Source organism: Falco punctatus (genome assembly GCF_963210335.1).
Source record: "Falco punctatus genome assembly, chromosome: 6".
NCBI lineage: Eukaryota > Metazoa > Chordata > Aves > Falconiformes > Falconidae > Falco > Falco punctatus.
In genome coordinates this window covers 68,699,633-68,723,973 of record NC_137585.1, presented here as the reverse complement: position 1 = coordinate 68,723,973, position 24,341 = coordinate 68,699,633, and the positions used below count along the sequence as shown (strand labels likewise).

At 44.9% G+C, this 24,341-nt stretch overlaps 1 protein-coding gene across 3 annotated transcripts in view; it reads right to left on the bottom strand.

The window, feature by feature from the left end:
• Nucleotides 1-24,341, bottom strand: part of CAMK1D (calcium/calmodulin dependent protein kinase ID) — a 230,448-nt gene that overhangs the window by 82,401 nt on the left and 123,706 nt on the right. For all 3 annotated transcript variants that reach the window (XM_080391726.1, XM_080391727.1, XM_080391725.1), the window contains exon 3: nt 9,936-10,010. In XM_080391726.1, coding sequence (XP_080247852.1) covers nt 9,936-10,010 — 75 coding nt within the window. The remainder of the gene's footprint in view (nt 1-9,935; nt 10,011-24,341) is intronic.

Here is a 24,341-nt window from a genome sequence, read left to right as displayed (position 1 = left end):
TCCTCCACATTTATTTTCCACTGAATAATTTTCCAGGGAGAAATTTAAAAGCAGAAAACTATGGCAAGAACTTCTGCAGTCCTGTGAAAATAGTTTCTGTAAGAAGAGGTAACCACAGAACTACGGAAAGAAGTCAAAACAGGATTTCAAACAGCAACCTGTATTTCCATTAAAAATTCTAGGTTTTGCACAATCCTGTTTAGGGCCCTCACCCCCAGCGCAGCCACAGAAAACTATGTGAATCTCCCTGGCTTTAAAAATATGCCCTTTGAAGAGTTCTGGGGGAAAGCACCAGACAAAATGTAAAGCAACAGATCTTTTCTTCCGGTGTGAATATGAAAGGGATGATAATGCTTCATCATCACCTTGCTTGATAGGTTCTTCTAGAAGCTGTACACAGGGCTTCTAGATAATAAAATACAAATATAACTACAAGTTATTGCAACACTGCTCTGGAGGTGCTTATAGACCCTTGACCAGAGTAACCTACCTAACTGTGCTACCTAGAGCAGAGGTTGGAGCTGAGATATGACCATGCTTGGGAAATTGAGCCTGGTTTTTTTGCCAGAAAATCATTAAATGTCTTCTGGTACGCACTGACATGTAACACTTGTGAGCCTACGACCGTCCCCTTTACCACAGTCCTGTACAACTTTCCTCCAGAAGAAAACTCAGGAGGAAAACCCAACTTTTAATAATGATTTCACCATGTGAAATAATGGACCTATGAATGCCGATGTTAATTTTGCGTCTTGCTTCGATGCCGTGTTATTCCACTTCAAAGCTTTCCAGGTTGTTATGGAAGTCCTTTTTTTGTTTAAGTGAGTGTAACCATTTAATCAGAATGCCTCCACGTCATGCCTGAGAAGGATCCTACCATATCATAATGAATTCTCATACTGTGGCATAGATGGATTTAACATTTATTATCTGCCTTGCTGCAAAGCCCCTTCCTCCTGAATTAAATGCCAGCTATTTAATTGATTTCAGTGCAGCACAGTGTAAATTACCAGGTACTGAAAGATGCAGAACTAAATGTAAAAGACTCATTCAGTGACTACGTGAACATCAAGTAACCAGCAATGAAACTTCTGGGCAAAGCATGAAAGGAAGGAGATGGTTATTCAAAGCCAACTAAATGGAAAGAAAATTGCTAGGGCTCTAAATAGCCACCTGCCTGCTGTTTGGAGAGAAATGCCTCACTCCTGCTCTCAGGGAAGCACTGATACTATACAGGATTACTGACAGACATATATATTGCTGCCCCATGAATTGCCTATACCAGACTAAGCTATACAATACAGGTACATACACACCCAGGCCCAGCTGCAACAGGGAGCCCAAAGTGGGAGTTAGCAAGGGAACTGTTCGTGGGCTGAAGGAAGAAACTCACATTGATGCTGCCAAAATTCTTTGCTGTAAAAAAACAATTAAGGCACATACTCTTACCCTAAGGATTTGGTACTGGCCCTTGCTGGGGACCGGACATTACACCAAATAACTCTCAGAAAGTACTTGTTCACTGTACTCACCAGTATAGGAAAATAGTCAGATGTGCCTGTCTGATTTATGAGAACTTCAAATCTTTCTGTAACTTTATAAAGAATAATACATTAGAACAAAGTTTATTTGGAACTTTGGCCAAACTTCTTGTTTTCCATATTGACAACGGCATCTTCACAACAATAGATATATTAAAGAAAAAAATCTATTTTTGTCTGAACTGTTCACATTTCTGTAAAAACAAACAACTTTAAAATGTCTATTCAACGAAAATGTGGAAACATTTCTCCATTACCTCTTTATTCCCAAGGCTACAGGGAAAAAAATTCACTCTCCATCAGATGTAGCATAATGCTTTGACTGAAAAAAACCCACCCTTGGTGTTGTGTCGCTAATGAGTCCATACTGAGACACTTCAGGCTAAGCTAACAATACCAAGTGCAAGCTTTGGAGCAGGGGTGTCGCCAGTCATCTACACTTGTTGAAGGTGACTAGCTCTAAGTGGTTTTGGAAATCATCATGAGAAAGTCTTTTATAGTCCCCAAGCTGAAGAAGATCCTCACTATTCCTGTGGTGCTGTAGGAAGGCTGGACTGATGCCCATGGACTCTAAAATGCCTGCTCCTAGCCACAACTGAAGCCCTTGCACATCAAACAGCACAAGGAAGCAACATGGCTGCTGTTCGGTGCCATTCCCAGGAGAAGGTGCTGCGTTCAGAGGCAACACAAGGAGCAGGAGCTACCAAAACCCCTACCATAGCCAGAAAAAAAGAAGAACCAAAGTGCTAAGGGCAGCTAGGACCACCCAATGAACACATTCACACTTTCAGGATCATACATGATCAACACAATTACAGGTGTCTCAAAGTCATTTTGGTGATCACCCTGTAGTCTATCAATTAGTTACTGACAAATCTACGCATGCCCTGATCTCTACCCCGACATCAACCTTTCCTAGTCAGCTTACAAACTCAGCCACTGGAAAAGGTGAGATACTCCTTTGTATTGAACACTCACCAGTGTAACCCAGCTGATGTAATAATCTTTTTTCCTCAAAGAAAAAAATGTGAAATTGATGCTGGATTAATAGCTGCTACCCAGTTCCCAGGGGCATGATGCCAGGGGTCAGTTTATTATGTGGTCAGCAGCTTGCAAAGCTCCATGAGAAAGTACTGTGGTACAGTGAGATTAACTCCTTTACCCTTTTAGCAGGGTGGCCTGTGTTGTCCAGTCAATATGCCTTCGGAGATTTTGATAAGGCATGACTATTTTTTAGGATGTCTTTTTTTTTGAGCTGTACTGATAGACCACCTCTGACTGCATTTAGCAGTAGAAACGGGTTGGAATCGAAACCTGTATTACACATGCCCAAATGATAAGGACAATTTCAAAATCTAACATCCCAGCTCTGCAGTCTGGGCCCACGTCCGCGGTATGTTCACATTGAAGGCTGTGATGGGCCCAGGATTCATTTTCCTGAGTGCTTCTCCCACAATTATGGTCTGATGCTCCCACTCGTGTCACACATGCTCAACCCTGTTGCTGCTGTCCCACTTTGCTTTCCACATTCACCAGCTGGATCCATCCCCTGGATAGCTGTGCCTTCTATAGCACCCTCCTCCCCAGTTCAAAACACTCTTACCCATAGAAGCAGCAGAAGACTTTTTTCAACCACAGGTTGTAGTTAGTGCCATTTCTTTTTCTACTGCAGACTCAAAAAAGCTGTTTTGTCCAAATCACTGATGTTTCACTCCACAAGCTTGTGGGGAAGTGAAATCTTGCCTAACTAGAACCCCTAAGTCTCTGCTCAGCTGTGTCAAAGTCCAAGCAAAGCTCCCCTGGAACCTCTCAGGCTTCTTCCTGGCATGCCCAGATGTGCATCAGCCTTCCTGGTGCTGTAGTTCTGAAGTAGCATTTGCTCGAAAAATCCCCACAAGACCAAGTGAACAATTCATCCAACAACTGATAAAGAATTAATGTATATTTGCTTGAACAGGAATTGGGAAGATGTCTTTCCCTGGCCCATCCATTAAGTGTCCTAGCCAGTAAACACTATGAGATCCATCTGCCGCATACATCTACCACACATCTTATCCCTGTGCAGCACAAGGAGGTGCAGGAAGCATGGGATCCAAAGCTTTTGACATAGACCCAGTGTATTTTCAGTGGGTGCCAGGCACTAGTTTCAGCTGGCTCTTTTGAGACAACTCATCCAAGACAAGAGTACCGGAAATAAAGAAGAGGAGAGTCTGTGTGTGTGCAACTGCCCATCCTGTACCATGAAACAAACTGAATCCCCTGCACTCATCAGCTCCAGTGTTCCGGTGGTTTACTGCTGATGTTTCCCCTGTTAGAATTGCTCTTATTGCTACTAATGGCAATAAGCACACCGTCTGCAGAAAAAGGTGATGCGGGGGGGCATCTCTCAGATGCTTGGACATAAATATTTTCTGCTGCTAAAGAACCCAGCTTGCTTTTATCATTTATGTAAATCCCATTGTGAATGCAGAGAGATTTCCTTCTGTCTTTTGCATAATGTTTTACAGGCACAATAAAAACCCAAGTATGGGAATAAATCTCACCTAGGGAGTGTGGTGCAGCAGATCTATGTTTTGCTTTAATTAGCATCCTGATGTGATAGTGGCTTGGCATGCGTATCACTGTTTTGTAACACAGTGCGTCCTTGCTAGACTCCTTAAGGAACCTGGCAAACACGGCACTTCCCTCCATTGTCTGTTGTTTTCCTTGGAAGCTGAATATTTTCATTGAAATGTCACTTGCACACCCCCTGTCCATGCCTGGCTGCTCTCGTAGTGCACTCAGGCATTGGGCTTTCAAGAAACAAAAGGAATTCAGCACTTAAACGGCTTAGCGCTCTGCTTACTTCTTTGCAAAACATCAAGGCAAACCCACAAGCAGAGTAGTTCCAGTAATAGTAAAAACTTCCGCAGATTTCACCAGAGGTAGGCACCTGCCTGTTTGAGCTGCCTCCCAGGCCGTCACAGGGTCATAAGTTGCTGGCATGTGGTGGGGGAGAGCTGATGCACAGCAGGAATGGGGGTGCTGGGACGCGGAGCCTGCAAACGCCTGGGCAGGGCTCTCCTCGGTGTGTAACTTGCACCAGGCAAGAAGGAGCCCCTGTCACCTTGGGTTTTCTCTGATGGAAATCTTCTGAATAATTCAGCAAAGTTAAGATGCCACACTGGAAAAAAACAGTTGGTTGGCTGAACTGGGCTGCTCACCCTAAAAGCTTGTTCTCAGCAGAGACGTCAAAAGACCTCATGCAGGAGGAATACTTCAGTTTCCTTGGAGAACCAGAAACACCAGCTGACAGCATCTGAGTAACCAGCCCTCCCACTGAGGGGATCAGACCTGCTCTGGGAGCACAAAGGTATACCAGACTGGCAGTAAGGGTTTCGATTTATTTAACTAGATTCTAGTATTAATAGGAGCTCCTCTGGATTCAGCGCTATTCTTGACTGTGAAAAAAGAGTGTAGAGAAACTCAGAGGTGGGTGTTCAATCATCGCTTACCGAACTGCGTGCTTTCCAGGGCCTGCTCCTGGAACCTTTCCCCATTTGAACAGTCTTAATGTCAAAAGGAATTAGAGAAATTAAACTTCCAGCATAGCAGGTTAAAATTTCAGCCTGGAAGGCCTATTTATTGGGAAATGCTCCGGACCCGTACAGACATTACACAGCACCCAGCTGGGGGCAGCGCTGCCGTGCCGGGGGGCAGGGGGCTCTGCGGGGGCTCTGGGCAGCCAGGCCGAGGGGCCGAGGCCAGCGGTGTGAGGGGCAGCGGGGCTCAGTGCCGGGCCCTGCCCGTGGGGCACAGCAGCCCCCGGCAGCTGCGGGCTGGGGGCAGGGGGCTGGGAACTGCCCGGGGGAAAGGGCCGGGGGGGCTGGGCACAGCCGCTGGGCAGGAGCCCCCAGCGTGCCCAGGTGGCCAAGGGGGCCAGCAGCGCCCTGGCCGCTGTCAGAAGCGCTGTGGCCGGCAGGGCCGGGGCAGTGCCCGTCCCCCTGTGCTGGGCACCGCTGCGGCCGCCCCTCGGGGCCTGGGCTCAGGGTCGGGCCCCTCAGGGCAGGGGGGACGCAGAGGGGCTGGAGCGTGTCCAGAGCCGGGCAGGGGCTGGGGCAGGGGCTGGGGCAGGGGCTGGGGGGGGCGGCGGGGGGAGCTGGGGGGGTCAGCCTGGAGAGGGGGGGCTCAGGGGCACCTGGTGGCTCCCTACAGCTGCCTGGCAGGGGCTGTAGGCAGGGGGGGTCGGTCTCTGCTCCCAGGGAACAAGCGCCAGGACACGGGGAACCGGCCTCACGTTGTGCCGGGGGAGGTTTAGGTGGGTGTGAGGGGAAATTCCTTCATGGAAAGGGTGGCCGAGCCCTGGCACAGGCTGCCCGGGGAGGGGGTGGCCTCACCAACCCTGGGGGTGTTTAAATGACATGTAGATGCTACGCGCTGGGACTGGGACGGGGTTTGACAGTGCTGGGGTAAAGGTTGGACTTGATGACCTAAAAGGTGTTTTACAACCTAAACAATTCTACAATTCTATGATTCGCTGTGTTTATGTAATCCCTTTTTATCCATGATTTTCCAGTGTGCAGAAAATTAATCATCAGTACCCAAAGAGGCTGATCATGCCAATGGAATACTAGTCTCTGACAACACTAACCACAACAGGTTATCAGGATATTTCCTGGCACTGACAAGGTGAAGTGAGACAGCTTAGAAGATACTGTAGGGTAATTCTTACTAAGTGGCACCAATAGCAACCATAAATCCATAACTGCTCATTAACAAAGCTTTACTATCATACCTTGGTTCTATTTCTGAAAGCACTTTATTTCCCCATCTTCTACAAAATCCTATGGGGAAATCTCACCCAGCATGCAGAAGGAATGAAACTTTCAGAGTATTTTGGTGTTTGTTTTTCTTGCCTGTGTAGGTACAGTACTATAGGAAATCCAAGCTTGGTAAGGAGCAGGTGTTTTCTTGGTTTGAAAGCACATCATCCTAATGGACATAAGACAAAATCTAAATGCTGTACAGTACTTTTCTATAGTGCCTGCAAAATTTTAGCAGAATCACCACAGGAGAGGCAGCATTTATCCTACATCTACATTCTGCTTTGCAGCTGCACTGGTAACTCCACCTCATACCAAAGCTGAGCAATACTGCTTGGAGCAAAAGATACCATGGAGTTGTCCACAACCTTGCTAAACTTAGAGCCACTAGGTGGGAATATCCTGTATTTTGGGAGAATAAATAAAGAAAAAAATGTCCCAGACATTTCTAAGGAACAGGTTAATGTTTCAAGAAAGCACATGAAATTCTGAGTTGTCAAATCTGGGGATCTCCAAGCTGGACTTCTGGCCTTGCACTAAGAGGATTGTGCAAGTTTGAACAGTTTTATCATGGTTTGTATATAACATATGTGAAAACAAGGTGATGCAACCAAACCCGTAGATCTGATTTCCCCATTAATGTGCCAGGAAACACACAGGACAGATTCACCAACAGCTACATAACCCTGGGAAGAGCTCCCAGAGAGACTGGCAGGAATAAAGTAACTGTCAAGTAGGCACGGACAGCCTCCTCTTCACCTCCATTCCTACCAGCTTCAGCACAGACACTGACACCTGTGCCTGCCCATATCTTTGACAGAATAAACGCGGTGTGATATTTATTCTTTAAGTTGGCCTGCTAACAAGCATGGTTTTCAAGTAAAAGTAGATGTACCAGAGGGCAAATATAAACAGGGAGACTTGGTCTATCTCCTTCTCCCACAGAGGTGCTGCGAGGTGCTCAGGGGCTGTAATGTGGATTTTTCACAACATTGCAAGGAGTGCTCTAAAGGCTGGTAATGAAAATGCCATCCAGGTAACAAAAACCCTCCCCTTGGAAACACTAGGTAGTGCCCCCTTAGCAAGCAATGAGCCAGGCAGAAGGGCATATGGATTGGAGATATGTTGTGCCCATGATACTGATATCTGAGTGGCCCTAATTTTACTCCCCCCCCCCCCCCCCCCCGCCACTTTCTTTTTAATCTAAATGCTGCTTCCTGAAAACTGCTTAATCAGAACCCCTTCTACTTCATATCAAACCCCAGTTTTAAATGTAGGCAACTGATGTCTTGTTTAGGAGAAACACACACAAATGAAAAGATAAAAAACCCACAAGTAATACAATAATAAACAGGACAGAGATGTAAGCAAATAGATACCTCATGCCATGCAATGGTTCACAATTGTTGTACCAACAAGTTGGTGTTACCTTGGAAACAAGAGGTTATCCGTACATGCTTTGTCCTAGATGGAAACTGGGAAAGGAGGCATGCAGAACTGATTTTGAGTTTTCTGGATTTCGTGGAGTTGCCGCCCAACTGTTGATGCTAATCAATCCCAATCCCAACTACTGATGAAAATTCATGGGCAGTGCAGAGGTTGCACCATCCCTAATGCAACGTCCACAGCAATGGTGGTGACTACCTGGCCATCTTGTCCTCTCCACCCAACCGCTTCCCAAGAAAGTACAGAAAGGTTATTCCCTGGAAATACTCTGCAGAGCAGAGGACAACACAGCTTCGTCTGATTTGCAGCAGCACAGAAGGCTAACACCAACAGCTTGGCACAACATCAAATGACTTTAATAAAATAAGCTTCAGTTAACGTGTTGTAGCCCATAGCTGAGGCAGATTAAGAGCAGGCACACACACACACACAGGGTCAGGCTCTCTGTGTGAGCAGAAGTTTGTTACAGTGCTGTTACTTGATTGCATTCAAGTGTGTGCCCGTATTAAATAAAACGACCCTGTAGTTTTTGAAGATTTTTCCTGCTTTTTCTTAATAGGAATGATAAAATGCAATGATTCCTCTCCCCGGCAGATTCAGTTCAACGCATTTGTATGCAGGATATCTTGGTCTACCTTGCAACACAAGGGCTCATTGGGGCTGGGGAGGGCTCAAGGCTGGCACCCTGAATGCTGCAGGTGGGTTCCTGGCTGCTTACTTCAGCTGGGCATTTCAGCCCAGTGGGCATCAGTGAAGCTGTGTCCCTCTGGAATAGCTAAATGTTTGGCCCTTGAAAATTAGTTAGCTGGGTTTACAAATGCAGCTGTAACAGAAAGGATAATTCCCTAGTAAGTGTTGATTTGTGAGCAAGTAGAAGTTTATACTAACACGTATTCAGTGTCACCTACTATTACAGACCTACATTTCAGATAACCCAATGATCTGGATGTAAGAAATCTAGAAAAATGAGGGTTATACTACACTAAACAAGCTAATAATAAGTAGGAGTAAAATTGATTTCTTTTTTTATCTAAAGAAATTAAACAAAAATAAGGATTTGTAAATCAACTGATCATGAAATTGGTACTTCCCACAACCCAGCTGGTTTGTTGGAATTTGTACAGCACTGATGTTCCTGTGAAAGTCCTTTTGCAGCACTCTGGGCTGAAATGTAAGGCTACAAAAACAGATTAAAAATGTACAGGGCACTATTCTTCCCACACTGCCAGCAGAACAGCACCTAACAGCATCTCCATGCCTGGGCATTACCAACACACAACGGACCACCATAGTCCCCAGGGACTTCCCATGGGGTATTTAAACCCAGAGCTGCCTCTAACAGATGCTCCAGGCTTCCCTACGGACATCTGGCTCTTCGCAATGGTGATTTATCCCTCTGCCCTATCTGTCTGCTTTGCTCTCACTTGAGGTGACCTCATAATGGAAAAGGAGAGAGACTAGAGCTGGCAAGAGGAAATTTCAACTTCAAATCATGTTTTTTAATTGATTTCAGAAGGGGGGGGACACGATACGATGACCAAAGCCGTATGAGCACCTGCCTGTCACTCCCCTCCTCCCTGCTGGATGGATGTGACGGAAGGACTAGGTCAGCCACAGCGTATCATGTGCCTGATGGGATGCTAATCTTCTCAGGGAAAATGGGGAAGAAGAGAGGCTCTGGTGAGAAAGGCATGTGAAGGAACAATGGCATTAAGCGACCATTGCTGCCAAGACAATGACGGCACTTTTCTTGCAACTCCAGCACCCACGTACCCATGCACATGGTAGCGTGTCAGGTCACCTCTTGTTCAGTACAGAACAGGGAACAGGTATGCATTGAGTCACAGAAAACTAAATCATGGCCACTCCACATGTACGGAGCGAGTTCTGATCCCTTTAACATCCCCTCTTCACTCTGGTTTGATCTGGGTGAGACTATTCACAAAACACATCAATTCCCAGTATCACAACAACCCAGCCCATCACACTTGGAGATTCATTTTTAAACACCTCCCAGGGATTCTGAAGACTGTAGCACACAAGACAAGTACCTCTCACATATCCCAGCTTCTGGGTTAAAGAACAAAACCAAAGCAAGACGAGTTGGCAGTTTTGGCACAAAAACTTCATTAGGTTCAGTACTTACAATTGCATGACCAGATATAAATGGTTTGGACTCTCATAGATGTCTTCCAGGGCAACTATATTTTCATGCTTGATCCTGAAAAACCATAAGATAAGATAAAATGAAATAGTGATTTTTAGTTTTTTAAGTGGCTGCAAAACATAAAGCTATTTTTAGTTAGACACTATACTTGTCAGCGCTTTATTCAACATCATAAAATACGATTTTGACCAAAGTAAACAGTCAGGTCTGCTTCACAGCCCAGAATACTGCCTGTTATTACTCACAGAAAATTCCTTCAATCCTCTGTGAAGCCAAAATGTTTAAGGGTTAAGTATCTGGGGCACAGAAGTTTACAGTTCCCGTGTCAGATGAATGAAGATGGTTGGCTGGAGGTTGAAGTCTCAGGACAGCAGCAAAGCAGGGTTCAAGGGAATGACAGAGGCAGGGTGCGGACTGGCAGGGAGAAGGCAGGGATTTGTCCCTGTGCAGAAGCTGGCATACGTAGGCAGCAGCTGTACAGCAGCTCCATGCTCCTTCCCACCAAATTCACCCTGCTCCTATGTCTCTCCTGGTCTGGATGTCTGAATTTCCCTCCAGCTTTATTAAGTACTGTACATTTTGTGTGCAATGGCTCCAACCATCTTCATGGGTTTTCTACACTCTCACCATTCCCACCAAGCCTCCTGTCAAAATGCTAGCTTTAAAGAGAAAAATTATCTCTACAAGTATATGTCTAATTAACTACTAGAGCAATGCCTCTCTGGGTTTGCTCCTTAAATGCTTACAAATAATTTCCAAGGGATACATTTAAGTTGTGCAAAGCCTAAAAAGAGCATCAGTACAACTCCAGGGACAGAACACTAATTACACCTATGGCAGACAATCATTTTAACAGCATGAGAAACCTGGGAAACCCTAAGCAGAGACCACTCATTAAACAACAGATGGACACATTCAGAAAGAAAGCGAAAGTGCATTGTCAGCAACTGCAAAACTCTACATGTTTCAGGGTTCAAGTAGCTTAATTAAGATGCTTAATCATGTGTCAGGACCTCATCCTCAATGGTCCCAAGTGCCCTAACATCTGCGTGGAGATGATGAGAGCAGAAGGTCCCCTGCACCCGGCAGGATCTTTCCCGTAAGAATGCAGACTAAACCCATTTCCTCTGAATTCACTGGAAAGCTCATGACTGACCTGAATTTATATTTATAATCAGTCATCAAAAGCTGCATTCACATAAGTACATTCACACACAGGAAATTTAACATCGACAATAAGTGAACTCAAACATAATGCATGACAGGATGTCAGAGCACCAAACACATGAGCAGGCTCCTCACTCTACAAAAATATCTGGAAAAAATCCCATGTTATTGTAGCAAAATTTCCAGGTAGACTGCATCACAAATTATGTTCTTAATATTGACAACAGGAAACTAATACACTGCCCACTTGACTTTACACAGCGTGTTTGGAAACATTTATTTTGTTGTGCAGGTCTAGTGCCTGGTCCCTTAAGAGCTGCAGTTACGACAAAGGTGGGTTTGCCTTGTTTAAATTAGTTGAAGGTACACTACAAATGGCATTTCAAGCAATTAGTCACTTTTAAAGAAAATTATTATATGTGTTTATCCATATTCCTTTCTGCACATGCACATTCATGTGATCACTTGTGTACCGCCTACCACCATGATCAAGGCAGTTTTAATACAAGTCATCTGGCATAGTGTTATCTGTTTAAAGCCTTCAGCTTAGTCGATGGTATGGTTTTTACCATGCACATATTAACGCTTTGCATTTCTATTTTTAAGAACCTCAGAGGTTCTCCAAACCAACCTAAGCCCCTCTGAGACAGCTGCCAGCAACACCTAACCGTCACACACATGGCTAGCAGGTGGGTCACCCACCAAGACAAACAGCTGGGGAGGCAGAGGCTAGCAAAGAGCTCATCAGACACGCCAAGCTTCGTGCTGAGGGTGGCCACAAGACGCTCTCCCCTTTCTGATTTGCAAACCAAATGGGCACTGTGCTGCTGTGCTGTCTGAAGGCAGATCAACTTGCTCAGTTCTACAGCGAAGGAGGGAGAAAGGGTTTAGTCCTCCTACCACTGCGGGGGTCCTCCGTGATGAGCCAGTCTGCCCCTCTTTGAAATCAGATGCAGGGGGTGAGCGCGTGGGATTCAGGGAGACGGCAACTATAAAGTGTAGTCTGGAACAAGGCAGTAGAAGAAGCTGAATCACCCCCAAAGTACAAAGGGAGTAATCCCTCTTAGGTATGAGGATATTTGGAAGATGTCCCTTTGGGAGGTGATGCCTATGCATGCCAGCCACTCCAGCCGCTGGTGGCTGCTGCGCTCAAGGGCTCTGCTGAGATGGGAAGGATGCTTTTTTTCCCCATTTTCTCTCAGCTCCCCTAAGACCAACATGGCCTTAATCATGGAGTTACGCAGTGCTTAACACTCCTGGTAAAGTGCTCATGGCACGCCTGCAAATGAAGCAGCTCATCCCACACAGCATTTCTCTACTCGGATGGATTTTCAGATGACAAGATATTTAAAGGAAAATGGAACTCAACATTAAAAAAAAAAAATAAAAAAAATCAACGGAAATCACTTGGGGAGAAACCTACGGTTTAGATCAAGCTGTGGGTTGTGTTGCTGAAGCTGGACCCGAGCAGCCATGGGCTTCCCAGCAGAGGTCACTGCAGCCAGCAGCAGCGGCTGCTCCTCACCCTGCAGCCACCAGCAATCCCTCCCTTCTTCACTTCAAAGCAGGTGAGCCATGGCCTGTGGCCCTGATACACAGTCATTAACCCCTCAAGGCTGAATACTGTTCATCACAGTAACACCCCAGGGTTTGGGAAGTCGGGTGCGGTCTCGTCACAGGGTTTTATCAATACCGCAAAGGCCAGTGGGGGTGGGACAACTTTGTCCCACTCTTCTGTAAGCAGCCCAGTGGTGCCAGTAGGGTGATACCAGTCAGGGTAAGACCCGAACAGACCTTTCTGACTTGCACGCATGGTGGGGTACATCGAAAGCCGAAGACAAGGAAAGCACTGTGCAGCGGCAGCTACTTGATGGCCACGGATCAGGAGGGATTTGGGAACGGCTTTAATTAACTCCACTTTTATCCCCCTCTAGAAGTGCCGAGTGAATCTCAAAGGTTCAGAGGATTCATTCTGTTAAGCCTCCAAATGCCTCCACGCAGCCACACTGGTGAACTCGCTTAGCAGAAATACTCAGGGGACTATCTGATCTCCTCAAGACCTGCCAGGGTTTTTTTTTTTCAAAGGTGCTGTTCTCATTTTACAAAAGGGGAAGGGGCATGCAGAAAAGCTAGAAGTTTTTCTGTAATCACATGAGAGGACGGAGCAGAGAGGGTCAAAAAAACAGATCCCCCAACCTCAAGAGTATATTCTTAACCAATAGGCCATATTATTCCAATCCCTTCTCCTTGCTATCTTGGTGAGAGGACCTTAACCTCACTTCTCTGCAGCTTTTTCTTTGCTCTGTCTTCCCTCCCTAGCATCCCCCCTTCCTGAGGTGTGGCTCCCACGCTGCAATAGATAAACATGCCCTGGATTAACTCTATGCAAAGCAACACATCAATGTTGTGGTACATGATGGTGCAACATTAGGGCTGTAACAGAGGGGACATGGCCATGGACCGGGGTGACAGCAGTTCCATTAATTGTCTCCAAAGAAAGAGAAAAGCCCCCCAAAAAAACCATCAAAACATGGGCTTGGTTAAAGCAAATTAGATTTGATTACGCAAATTGTTATGAACAAGGAAACACCCAGCTAAGGCAATCTCCCTTACCACCCTTTTAACCTCCCCTTCATCACACTTACTGTTTTCGCTGATGCTCTCCCTCCTTCCTGGCCACCCCAGGTGCTGCTCGCATCTCCCACACCCTGATAGTTTCCCCACATATTCCCCCAGCTGTGACACGAAGGGCAGGCACCACCTCTGGCCACTGCTGTTCTTTTCATTATCAGGAATATTCTGAGGCTATTCAACAGAAAGAAGAGTCTCGAAATAAAAATACAAAAGGCTAATACTTCAGCCAAGTATTAGTATCAGCTAATACTTCACTCAGGACTCTTAACCCTGCAATGACTATGAGATGTTGCAATCCAGGTGACAAAGCAGAGGAAAATAAATCTAGAAGTGAGAATCAGGGAAATTTAAGTATACAAAAACCCATGAAGAGTGATTAATCCTGGTAAGAAACTATGAAGAGAAAGGACGGATTCACCATTTTCAGAGCAACACTGGTTTGGATGCCATGCACAGGCAGACATGAGCCACAAGGCTTGATGCAGCTGTGCAAAATTATCAGGTCTTCCCCCCGGCCTTTTAGGTCTGTAATTCTGCCCATGTGCTGTTACAAAGGTGTGAACACCACATATGACTAGAGGCAGCGTTCCACCTGAGCAGTATTTTAACATATGAGCAAATTGCTAGCCAAGACTTTAAGTAGAAAACTGAACTGGGCAAATAACAACTTTGGGTGACTTTTCCAAGCATGGCAGCTGTGCAAACAAGGGCTGGTGGGAGAGGATTTGATCTGCTGCAGAGCCCCAAGCACAAACTGGTCCCTTTTGCTTGCTGTGGGGTTGTTGAAGAGCATTGCTATGGGAATTGTCATTTTTCCCTGACTGCTACAGCATTCAGTGCTGCTGAAACACAGAGAGGTCTGCCTCCGAAGGAGATGAAACCTGCCCCCGACACGAAACCCAACTTGACCAGAAGTGGCAGTTAGCCCTGCATGACAGTTTCCACCACACCAAAACGGGTGTGCTGCCACATTTGAGTAGTGATGAGTATATGGCGTGGCACTCCAGTGATGCTGAAATCCACCTTCGCCACTGGCTGGCACAGACCCACCACGTCCTACTCACTGCTCCCAGATGGGCACAAGCCCCCTAATCCCAGAACTAGCCCTAATGGGCAAAATTGACTTCAACATTCACCCCCACTCAAAAAAAAGAAAATATTCCACAGGCTTTGGCTGGGGATTGCTTTTAAGAAGCAAAGGATTAAAACATGGAAGTTGATGTACAATAAGGGAAACTAAATCCTTTAATGACTGAGCTTCCTGTACGTCTCTGCTGGCTCCTGACCACCCCAGAGGCCAAAGAGCTGAAAGCAACTTTGTTGCTTGTTGCTGGGGTTCATTAATTAGAGGGGCAGCACTCTCACAGATAAAAGCAGAGGACCCAGATTTTGCTGTTGCTTTGGCTCCCGAGCTGCAAAGGGAGCATGTTAAATACCCCAGCTGCAAAGGCATGCTATAAACTATGATTGAATCCCTTATATTAACATCTATAATTTTTAACACTGAAAATGAGGATCAGTTGGAAGAACACCATACAAAAACCCTGGGCAAACATGAGAGCCATTTAAGTAGGGCAAGTTCCCCCATAACAACTCTTTCCAAGTCAGTGTTACATTTGCAAGACATGGCATTTAATGCTACACCTCCATGAGCAACACGTTTCATGGATAAAATGCCACAAGAAAGACAAATAATTTTGTGAAAGCAAGAACTAACAAAGCCTGAGTCTGTAAGGATTTGTGGCTGAGTAACCAAATGTCTTGTGAATAAGTGTTCCATTATTTCTGCATATACCCTGCAGAGAGTTTTGCCAGCAGCACGAGGGTTACTGGGCTTGATGAATTCACCAGTTCATCAAGGGAAGTACAAAATCACAGTTCCTGCTCTGGAAGACACTAGACACCTCTGCTCAGCTGTCTCATTCAGCTGAAGTGAGTCAAAGATTTCAACAGATATTAAGATAGTCTCACGCATATTCATGTGGAGTGACCATATCAGATTGCTTTCCATATGAAAGAAAACTACCAAAAAAATGCATGGCTTGTAAGGGTGTGAGAATGCATGGGAACAACACAGCCTGCTCCCAAGGAGAAAACATGACAAGTCTGCTAAGAGGGGAACAGAGTAATTGAGATGGCAAGGGTCGGTATAGGGAGTGAAACCTATGGCTGTCCTGGAGAAGGCTGGCTGACTGCAGCAGAGATCTGCCCACCACTCCTGGGCTGGAAAAACTTCAAATACCAATGCTTGTCCATGGGACTGGCAGTGCCTTACCTTAATGCAAGCCCCTTATGAGTTGGACGTTTAAAAATCAACCGGGCACGTATGATGTGAGGTAACATATCTCTAACACTACTCTACACCCTCCCTTTCTTATCCTCCAGGCATCCTTCAGGACAGGTATTTTACAGATGGATATTCCCCATATAGCTTCACTGATATTTGCGCGAGCAGAGTTCAGCATGACACTTCTCCCATCGTCCAGGTTTTCCTCCCACGTGGACTTTCTGGTGTGAAAAGAAGAAATGTAAGCTCCAGTTCAAGTTTGCTGGGGGGTTTTGGTGGGTTTTTTTTGGCTCAGTTGGTATATACCAGGTCTTTCTCATCCATTTGCTCTCTGCTATCTTGTATCTGGTAAAAGGTGACTTTATAGTAGACCTTTCCCCCTCAAACAGGACACAAACTATCTTGCAGGGGTTCATATCTCAGATTGAAACTTTATGCCTCCTGAAGGGTTTCAGGCCCCTCGAGAAGAATGACTTTTATACCACCATCGCATAGCCAGCAAATAATCTACTGACAGCACTGTACGATGACTCCAAGCAGCCGTAAGAAGAGGCCCCAGGCAGTTCAAGGCAAGCAAGCAGGAGCTGCATAGGTTGGGGCTGCTTGCAGTAAAGTCTGCAGAGGGGAAAAAAAGGAAGTCGGTTGATTTTATTCTCTTTTGCACACAAACGTGAAGTTCCAGGTTGGAAGATCATAAAGTTAAAAATGCTTATGACAACATGGGGACAGTATCCTTGCATTAGTATCACCTGAGGGTTCAGCAACCCATGGTAAATAAAAGGCTACCAGTTTCATGTCGCTAAGTCAATCCCCCTCCCCTGAAATGGACCTCTTTGGAGACGGCTTTAGAAGAAAGGTGGAAGGTTTAATGGCACTGTGATTAATTTCACTACTTCATAACCCATGCACTGTTCCTCCCCCTTGCAGCCATTAAGTACATGGTACTGCAGTGGAGACAGCTTGTGTGGCTACAAGAAGGGGCTTTGGTTTCCACCACAGATCAGCCGTCTCCCTCCTCACTCTCACACACATGCAAATAATGCTAAAGTTAACTAGACATAGAGCAGAGATGTGAACAAAATCAGGCATATGTTAGTTGTAGCGAAGGTGGATCTACAGAGGTAGCAAAGCCAAAACATCTGCTTTTTCTCTCCTACTGCATTTAGATTGCTGTTTTTTTGAAGTTATATCCTTAATTTGCTTATTGCAAAGAGCTGGAGGAGATTTACTGGATTCAGTACTGAAAAATCCCTTGCATTAAAAATTAAGGAGAACTTGTATTTATGAGAAAAAAGAGGAATGGTGCTCTGTCTCCCAGCCAGATGGTGTTTTTGACCTCCTCTGTTCTCCTACCACCACTATAAATTTTATTCCCACCCACATTGCCCATCTTGCCTTGCTTGGTCTAATGACTGGGGAAGGGAGAGCTAATTCCAGCTCAAAGCCAGATGGTTCAGTGCCCGTGTCTTGATTGCCTGACCAGATTAGGTAAATCTTTGTGGCTGGAAGTCCAAGGAGTGATCTCTGGGGTCACGTGTGGTCTCCAAACCACAAACTACTCACAACACATAAAGGAAATTAGTGTCTTTACTAGTATCTTTGTGATCTCTACGCTTCTGTCAGGTTAATTGGAGCAGGTAGGAAACATCATCATACAGTACTGTCTGCTTTGGAAAACCAGCTAGAAGGGAAAGACCCTGGATAGCCTAGAAGATGGGACACAAAGGCAAATGTGGAGGGATGAATCACTTCATACACCTTCCCTCAGCTGTGACTGAAGAGGAGAATGTGATAAAAAGCCCCAGGGCTGGCAGCAAGTGGCAAGGCATTCGAAGGAAGCAGGGTCAGCCAAAATTCAGGACAGAGACAGATGCCCACCAAAAGACATGCTTCTATTAGCCTTAGAAGATGATGATGATTTTAAAAATAACATTTTTTTGCCAGTTTAGTTATTTCAGGATTTAACATTTCAATTTGGCATGTAACTTTCTATATGTAAAGAAATGAGCCAGGATGAGATTTGTCCTGAGCCAGTGTTCTACCAGGACGCTGAATAATTCTTCTATCAACACAGCTGCCTCCTCTGGGTCTTAATGGAGGTATGACCCAACACATGGAGAAGAAAGGTTGGGAAGCTGTCAGGAAATCTTGTCTTATGGTTACACAGCGTGTCTTCCCTTCATTTAATCATTCGGATTCTACCCATCAGCTCTGTGATCTCCTGTTACTCAAGGGTGAAGACCCAGAAATTTTCCCAGCAATTTCAATGGCCTTTCTTCCCCAGCACTGCATGCCCTCTATCACAAATGCCAGCATTACGTACCATGTTCATAAAATATTCTCATGAGATTTCACAGCGATAATGTCAAGTTGGAGGCATTTTGCAGCTGGAAACCTGAGCTGTGTAGTTAAGCAGCTGTAACACTTACTGGTTGTGACAAAACCTACTTACATATACCTTGCAGTTTCTGATCCATGCCCTACCTCATGTTATACTCCCTAGCAGTATAATCCTTCTCTTCATTTCTAATTGCTCCAGATCCTGTGAGCAGGGAATGGTCTGGCTCCTCCACTGCAAGGGGCATTTGCAGCCTGTGTGGTGGCATGACTTCCTACAGCACTCTGCACAGTAGTGCAGCTTGAAGAAGTAGGGGACTGTTTGCTCATCTTAAAAAATATCTTGGTTCCCTCCTGGGAGTTGTACGAACCTCCAGAGCATGTGTATTTTCCTCCTGGAGATACTTTCTAGCCATCAGGCACAGTGCAAAAGGGATGCTGGAGGCAGCATCCTGACTGTTTCTGAAACAACAGCTGTTGCCAGATGTTGTGCCGGGCATGCTGCTGGGTCTATTAAGCATGCAACAAGTGAGCCCATGGGCTCGTTGCTTCCTTGGGACACAGGCTGAGATTATGCCCTGTTCTGTCTGGTATCCAGATCACAACAGAGCTCAGACAAAGCCTGAACATCTCCAGAACAGATGGATGGGTTTTTGATGGGCACTTGTGGGACATTATAATCCCCCATAAACATAACAAACAAATATAGGGACTTTAAGGATAAAAATAAGGAATTCCTAGACTGCACACCCGTAGTTAGGTGCTGACCTTGTGTTCACTTGTCCCAAGTGTTTTGATGTGAATGCTGCTCAGTAGCCTTTCAAGAAAAAGACATTCAAGTTCTGGGTCAGTAACTCGCAGCTGTAATGGGAAGACTAGGACCAAATAACTTTCTGAAATGCTTGGATTCCCAAAGTAGGACCTGCAGCCCATTTAAGGCAACACAAATACCCCCATGCCAGTGCCATCCCTGATTTCAGGTATCCCCAATTCCACAAGAAGCAGACCAAGCCATCAGAACAATCGTTTCCAAGCAGTGGATCCCAACTGGCAGCATTCAAAAAGCCTTGCAAAGCTTGAGCAAAAACCTCCAGACTGTTTAATTTGAAACAGGTCAAAACTAACATTAATGCTGAATTAATCATTACAGGTGAAAAAGATAAAAGTAGTGGCTGCAAGGATTTATCTCAGCCAAAACCAGTGAACCATCTTTTAGTTGTTGGCAGCAGCCCTGTTTTTCCAGTGTGGGGGAGTGTGGATTTACATGTGCAGCCAGTAATTATAGCTGATTCCCACTCCCTTGCCTGGGAAACTTGAGGAGCTACGTGCAGTTAAAGGTAGTGGACAGCTCCTGGGCTGAGGTGGGATGTTCTGAAGGGGTTTCATGCAAACACAGATGCACAGAAAAGGAGAATTTATTTGCAAAATAGACTGACACTCTTGCAAGGGTGATCTGGCTGCAGGCAGAGCAACTATCCCCACACCTGGCCTCAGAAAATCATCTGCTCTTCTTAGTTTACAGTGAATGAAGAGGTGAATAACTGGTATAATACTCTTGTTGTAGCCTCCTGGTTCTCAGATGAGTGCAGTATGTACACATACATTCAGTTATACCTGAAACCTGGCAGCAGATATTACACTTCTGAAAAGAAAGCTCTGCCATCTGTGACATACCCATTTGACACAGGCTCAGGGGTGTTGTTGTCTACTATTATCTCCTTCATTGGTTTGAATACACACTAATGAAGGGTGATTGATACAACGCCACGCACCTGTACAGAGAAGTTACACAAAAACATGGATAACTGCCTGTTTGGATGAGCATGGGATTGGAAGATATAACAAAACTAGGTATTTCATTCCACCATGTGGGAAATAAATGTAGCTGTCACCCAGGAAATGTGACAGCGCTGGGACTCCCAGCTTGGCTTGTACAGGATCTTTAGCTATTGGGTTACCCTAGAAGCCAATGCGTACAGGTGAGGTGGGGCTATACAGCTGATGATAAGGACAAGTGAGAGTACAAAGGTTCTCTGATGTACTCAGAGAACAGTGATGGAACCAAAAGGACACTTCAGATCACAGCATGAAGCAGGACTGTGCTCTACATTCATATCCAAAGATGTTTATGTCTCAAAACTGCATTTTTTTCCACAAGTGGGAAAGCAAATGGGCAACCAAGCACAGATGACATCCTGAGCCCAACTTTTCCCCCCCCCATGCTCAGCTCTGCAAATCGGGCTACCACATATTGTTGCTGGGCAACCTAGAAAATCACAAGCCTTGATGGAGTCCCATCAGCTTGAGTGTGTGTGTGATAATTAAAGCCTATTACAGTTCCTCAGTGCCATGCTAGAGGCCAAGTGTCACATTTGCCCAGTTGCAGTTGCTTCCTACAATAAGGAACAGCGAATGCTCTCCAAAAGTGGTGGGAGATCCTATGGGTGCAGAGGGTACATCAATAATCACTTGCTTCTCCTAGCACATGTGGGTTTGAGTCTTAATCGATCAAGTCTCAATGTATTTGTGTTATTAGGGCCACAGTGCATCAGCTGTGCTTGCCTGCACCCTGCCTACCTGGCTGGCCCCAGGGCCATGTGCCCAGGGAACAGTGAAGCCCTGCAGACCAGGATGCTAGAGCACAGCTCTCTTAGGGCTCCTAAGCAGTCCTTAGCTGGCATCTTGGCAGCAGTCTGACTCAAACACTCAGTCTGTAGGGATGAGCTGCACGACAAACTCATCAGCAGCAACCTGCCAGAAAACTCCCTCCTTCCCACCAAGCTACTGGGAAGCCAAGCCAATTTATTTTATTTCTTGAGAAAGACAGAAGGATAAGTAAAAGGCTAGGCAGGTTTCCACGTTTCATCATCAGTGTATTAGGACACTCCTACACAGAAGACTGCTCCCCCAGTTGCCTGTGGGAAGTGCCAATAGCCCTCATGTGAGTCATATACACCCTATACCATGAGAGAGTAAGTGGGAAAGCTCTGCACAGTGGGGGATTGATCTCTGGGGACGACCATACCGCTGTGTGTTCATTATGAGTTACTGCCCTAGTCACAGAGTGTAGAAAGCCAAACTCAAAGGCGGATTCACTTCTGACACCTGTGTGAAAGCAGTGGGACTACTTAATGTCCCAGAGCCACTTCTCCGCACAGCTGGTAATGACAGAGGAAAATGCAGCTTCACTCCTCCATAACTGAACCTGCCATTTTAAAGCTGAAGTGCAGGCTACTGACGTTCAAGCTTCTTCTATTTTCAATCGTCCCAGATACCGGAGGCAAAAATATGCCTTCTACTTCCACTGTTATTGGGCTTGCTTTGCACGTGGTCTTCAGGAAAGAAGCAGATGGATGGAAGAGAAAGAAAACTCCCAGCAATGGGCAGAATTAATCGTGGCGTATTTCAGCTGGGCCAGATCTTGAAATCTTTAAGCAGGCAAGACCATGGGGGTCTCCCTTGGCTGGATTCAAATCTTGGCAGCATTGCTATAGAGTCCAAAGTAGACCTGAACTTGACACATCAAGTGGCAGAAAAGTCACTTAACCAGGATAATATAATTAGCAGAAATTCTTGCTAATAAGGATGCATTTGGCTTGTGTATAAAAGCTAATTGGTTTTTAACCAGGTGAGAATAAGTTTGAGACTCCTAATCTCCCCAGTTTTACAGAGCATATGATAAAGGCGGTCTCATTAAAAATTAAATAGTGTTGAAGTTCATTTATTCCTGCTATTTGTATTACTGTGGAGCACAGGGACCCTATGTATAGGTTTCTATTTTTAGGGAGAAACCTGGATTCACAAATGTCCCCAGTGTGCCTCTGGGGAGGTGACTGAGGAGTTTAAACGAAGCCACATCTACATCTACACCTGCGGCCACTTGCCCAGTAAAGACTACTTTAAATTGCAGTTCCCTCTTTTCCTATGGCATGGAAGTATGACTTTTAAAAACACCCACTTCGAAATCAAGGACCAGACTTCTAAAGATTATTAGGTACCTTATAATGCAAGTAACTTCCTACAGTAGCTAAGCATCAAAGCACTTTCAAACATCCTCCTGGCTAGCTTCAGCTAGCTAAATATCTTTAAAATATCTCTCTAAATGATTCCTAAAGGTGATGCAGGCAATAAAGGGCTGGAAGACTGGAATCTTGCCATAGTTTTAAACCCCTAATAACCACTGCAGATTGAATTTATGTCTTTTAAATATGTCAGTGCGGCACTGTCCTGCTCCAGAGCATGGAGGTTAAAATTGCCAATACTTCAGACAGTAAAAAGCAGAATATTAATATCATAAGCAATAATGAATGTTGAAAGACAGAAAATCCTTCATGTAAAATAAATGCATGTCTAACTATAAGAACAGTAGGGCTAAAGAGCAGTATTGCAGTGACATGTGGGTTATTTTTCCATTATTGGAGGTTTTGCTGCTGCCCATTGACTTTTTGCGTGCCATGGTGAAGCAGAAACGAGAATGAAAATACTTTGAAAAAAAGAGTTTATAAATGTATTTCAAAGGACAATGATAGCAGATTTATCTTTGTCAATTCCTTGTAATTCACTCAACTAAGAAGTCAGTATGAAAAAGTGGGCTGTTTCATGGCGTTTAAGAGAACGTGTTCCAACCGACTTAAAAACTGCAGTGCTATAGATTTCTAATATTTTATACAGCCAAGTCACACATACAAGTCACACACAGTGACTCATTTTTTTCCTAAGCAATACATCTAATTAATTCAAGGTATTTAGAATGAAAGGTAGCTATTAGATGAAGTCTAAAATAAATGGTACTAAATGCCGCTCGAGTGCTGATGGACACAGGGCATTCTGGTAACACCGCCCTCCCCTCTGGTGTGCTAAAAGCTGTGCTGCTCACCACAGATAGTACTGAATTAATACATTTAAACCATATCCTTTCTAAAGTGCATCTGCCAATAGTGCTTGTCAGGGTGATGCCAGAAAACCCCTAATACCACAAATCTTGCTTCACAAGGGGTGGGTCAATTTTGAGCTGGGTGGAGCATGTGTTTGGGAAGAAGGTGTTCTCCAGCTCAGCCTTTGAGGCTACTCAGTGCTTGGCTTCTCCCACAAGAAAAAAGGAGCTATAAAGCAAGGGGTGTGAATTTACAGCCTTCACTCCTGCCTATTGTCTGCTTAATTGGAACAATGCATTCGTTTATGACACACCACAAAACAGTCATCAAACCTACCTCTTTTTTATCATTACCTCAGCTTTATGTGGTGTCAATAAATTCAATGTCTTGTCACAAATTCCAAGTATATTAGCACTTCATAGTTACTGAGCACAAGTAAAAACTGCTGGGAAAGCAATTGGTGATGTGATTAGCATCACAAACTTAAGAGGTTAGAAGTTCATTTCCAGATGAATGTACACATTCCTATGGGTCTTATCATCTGCAACCTGGTGATCTCTCAAGAGCTGGATTTGCAATAAGACTTACAAAACATCTCAATTCCAAATGCAACACAAATACAGGCACAGATGTTCCTATACAATTCCTAATTTGCACCTAAGCTTAAAACCTAGAATTGCCCAGGTCCATAGCTATTATGTGTCTTCTCATGTTTCACACTCTCCTGCGCGATGCCCCTTGAAGTTTAACTCCAAACTGCATGGGAGTTGCATCCTGGCAGACATCCCGTCCAAATCCTTTTTCGCTGTTCTATCACTGCATCCATCAAGTTATACTTCAGCTTGTACGTTACTGCATTATCGTGTTACTCTGTGTTCTGGTGGGACTGTAAAATAACATATTTGATACAAATAATTATTTCCTCCAGTCAGAAGGACATTTGTGTGTTCTCAATAAGACCATAAGAGAGAGGAAGCTACCTGCTGAGTTAATGCTTCAGCTCTGAGTTTCCATTAACCTCCTAACTTCAACCATTTTTCATTATGAAATCCTGACCTTCAAACCAAGCATAGGGAAAAAAGTACA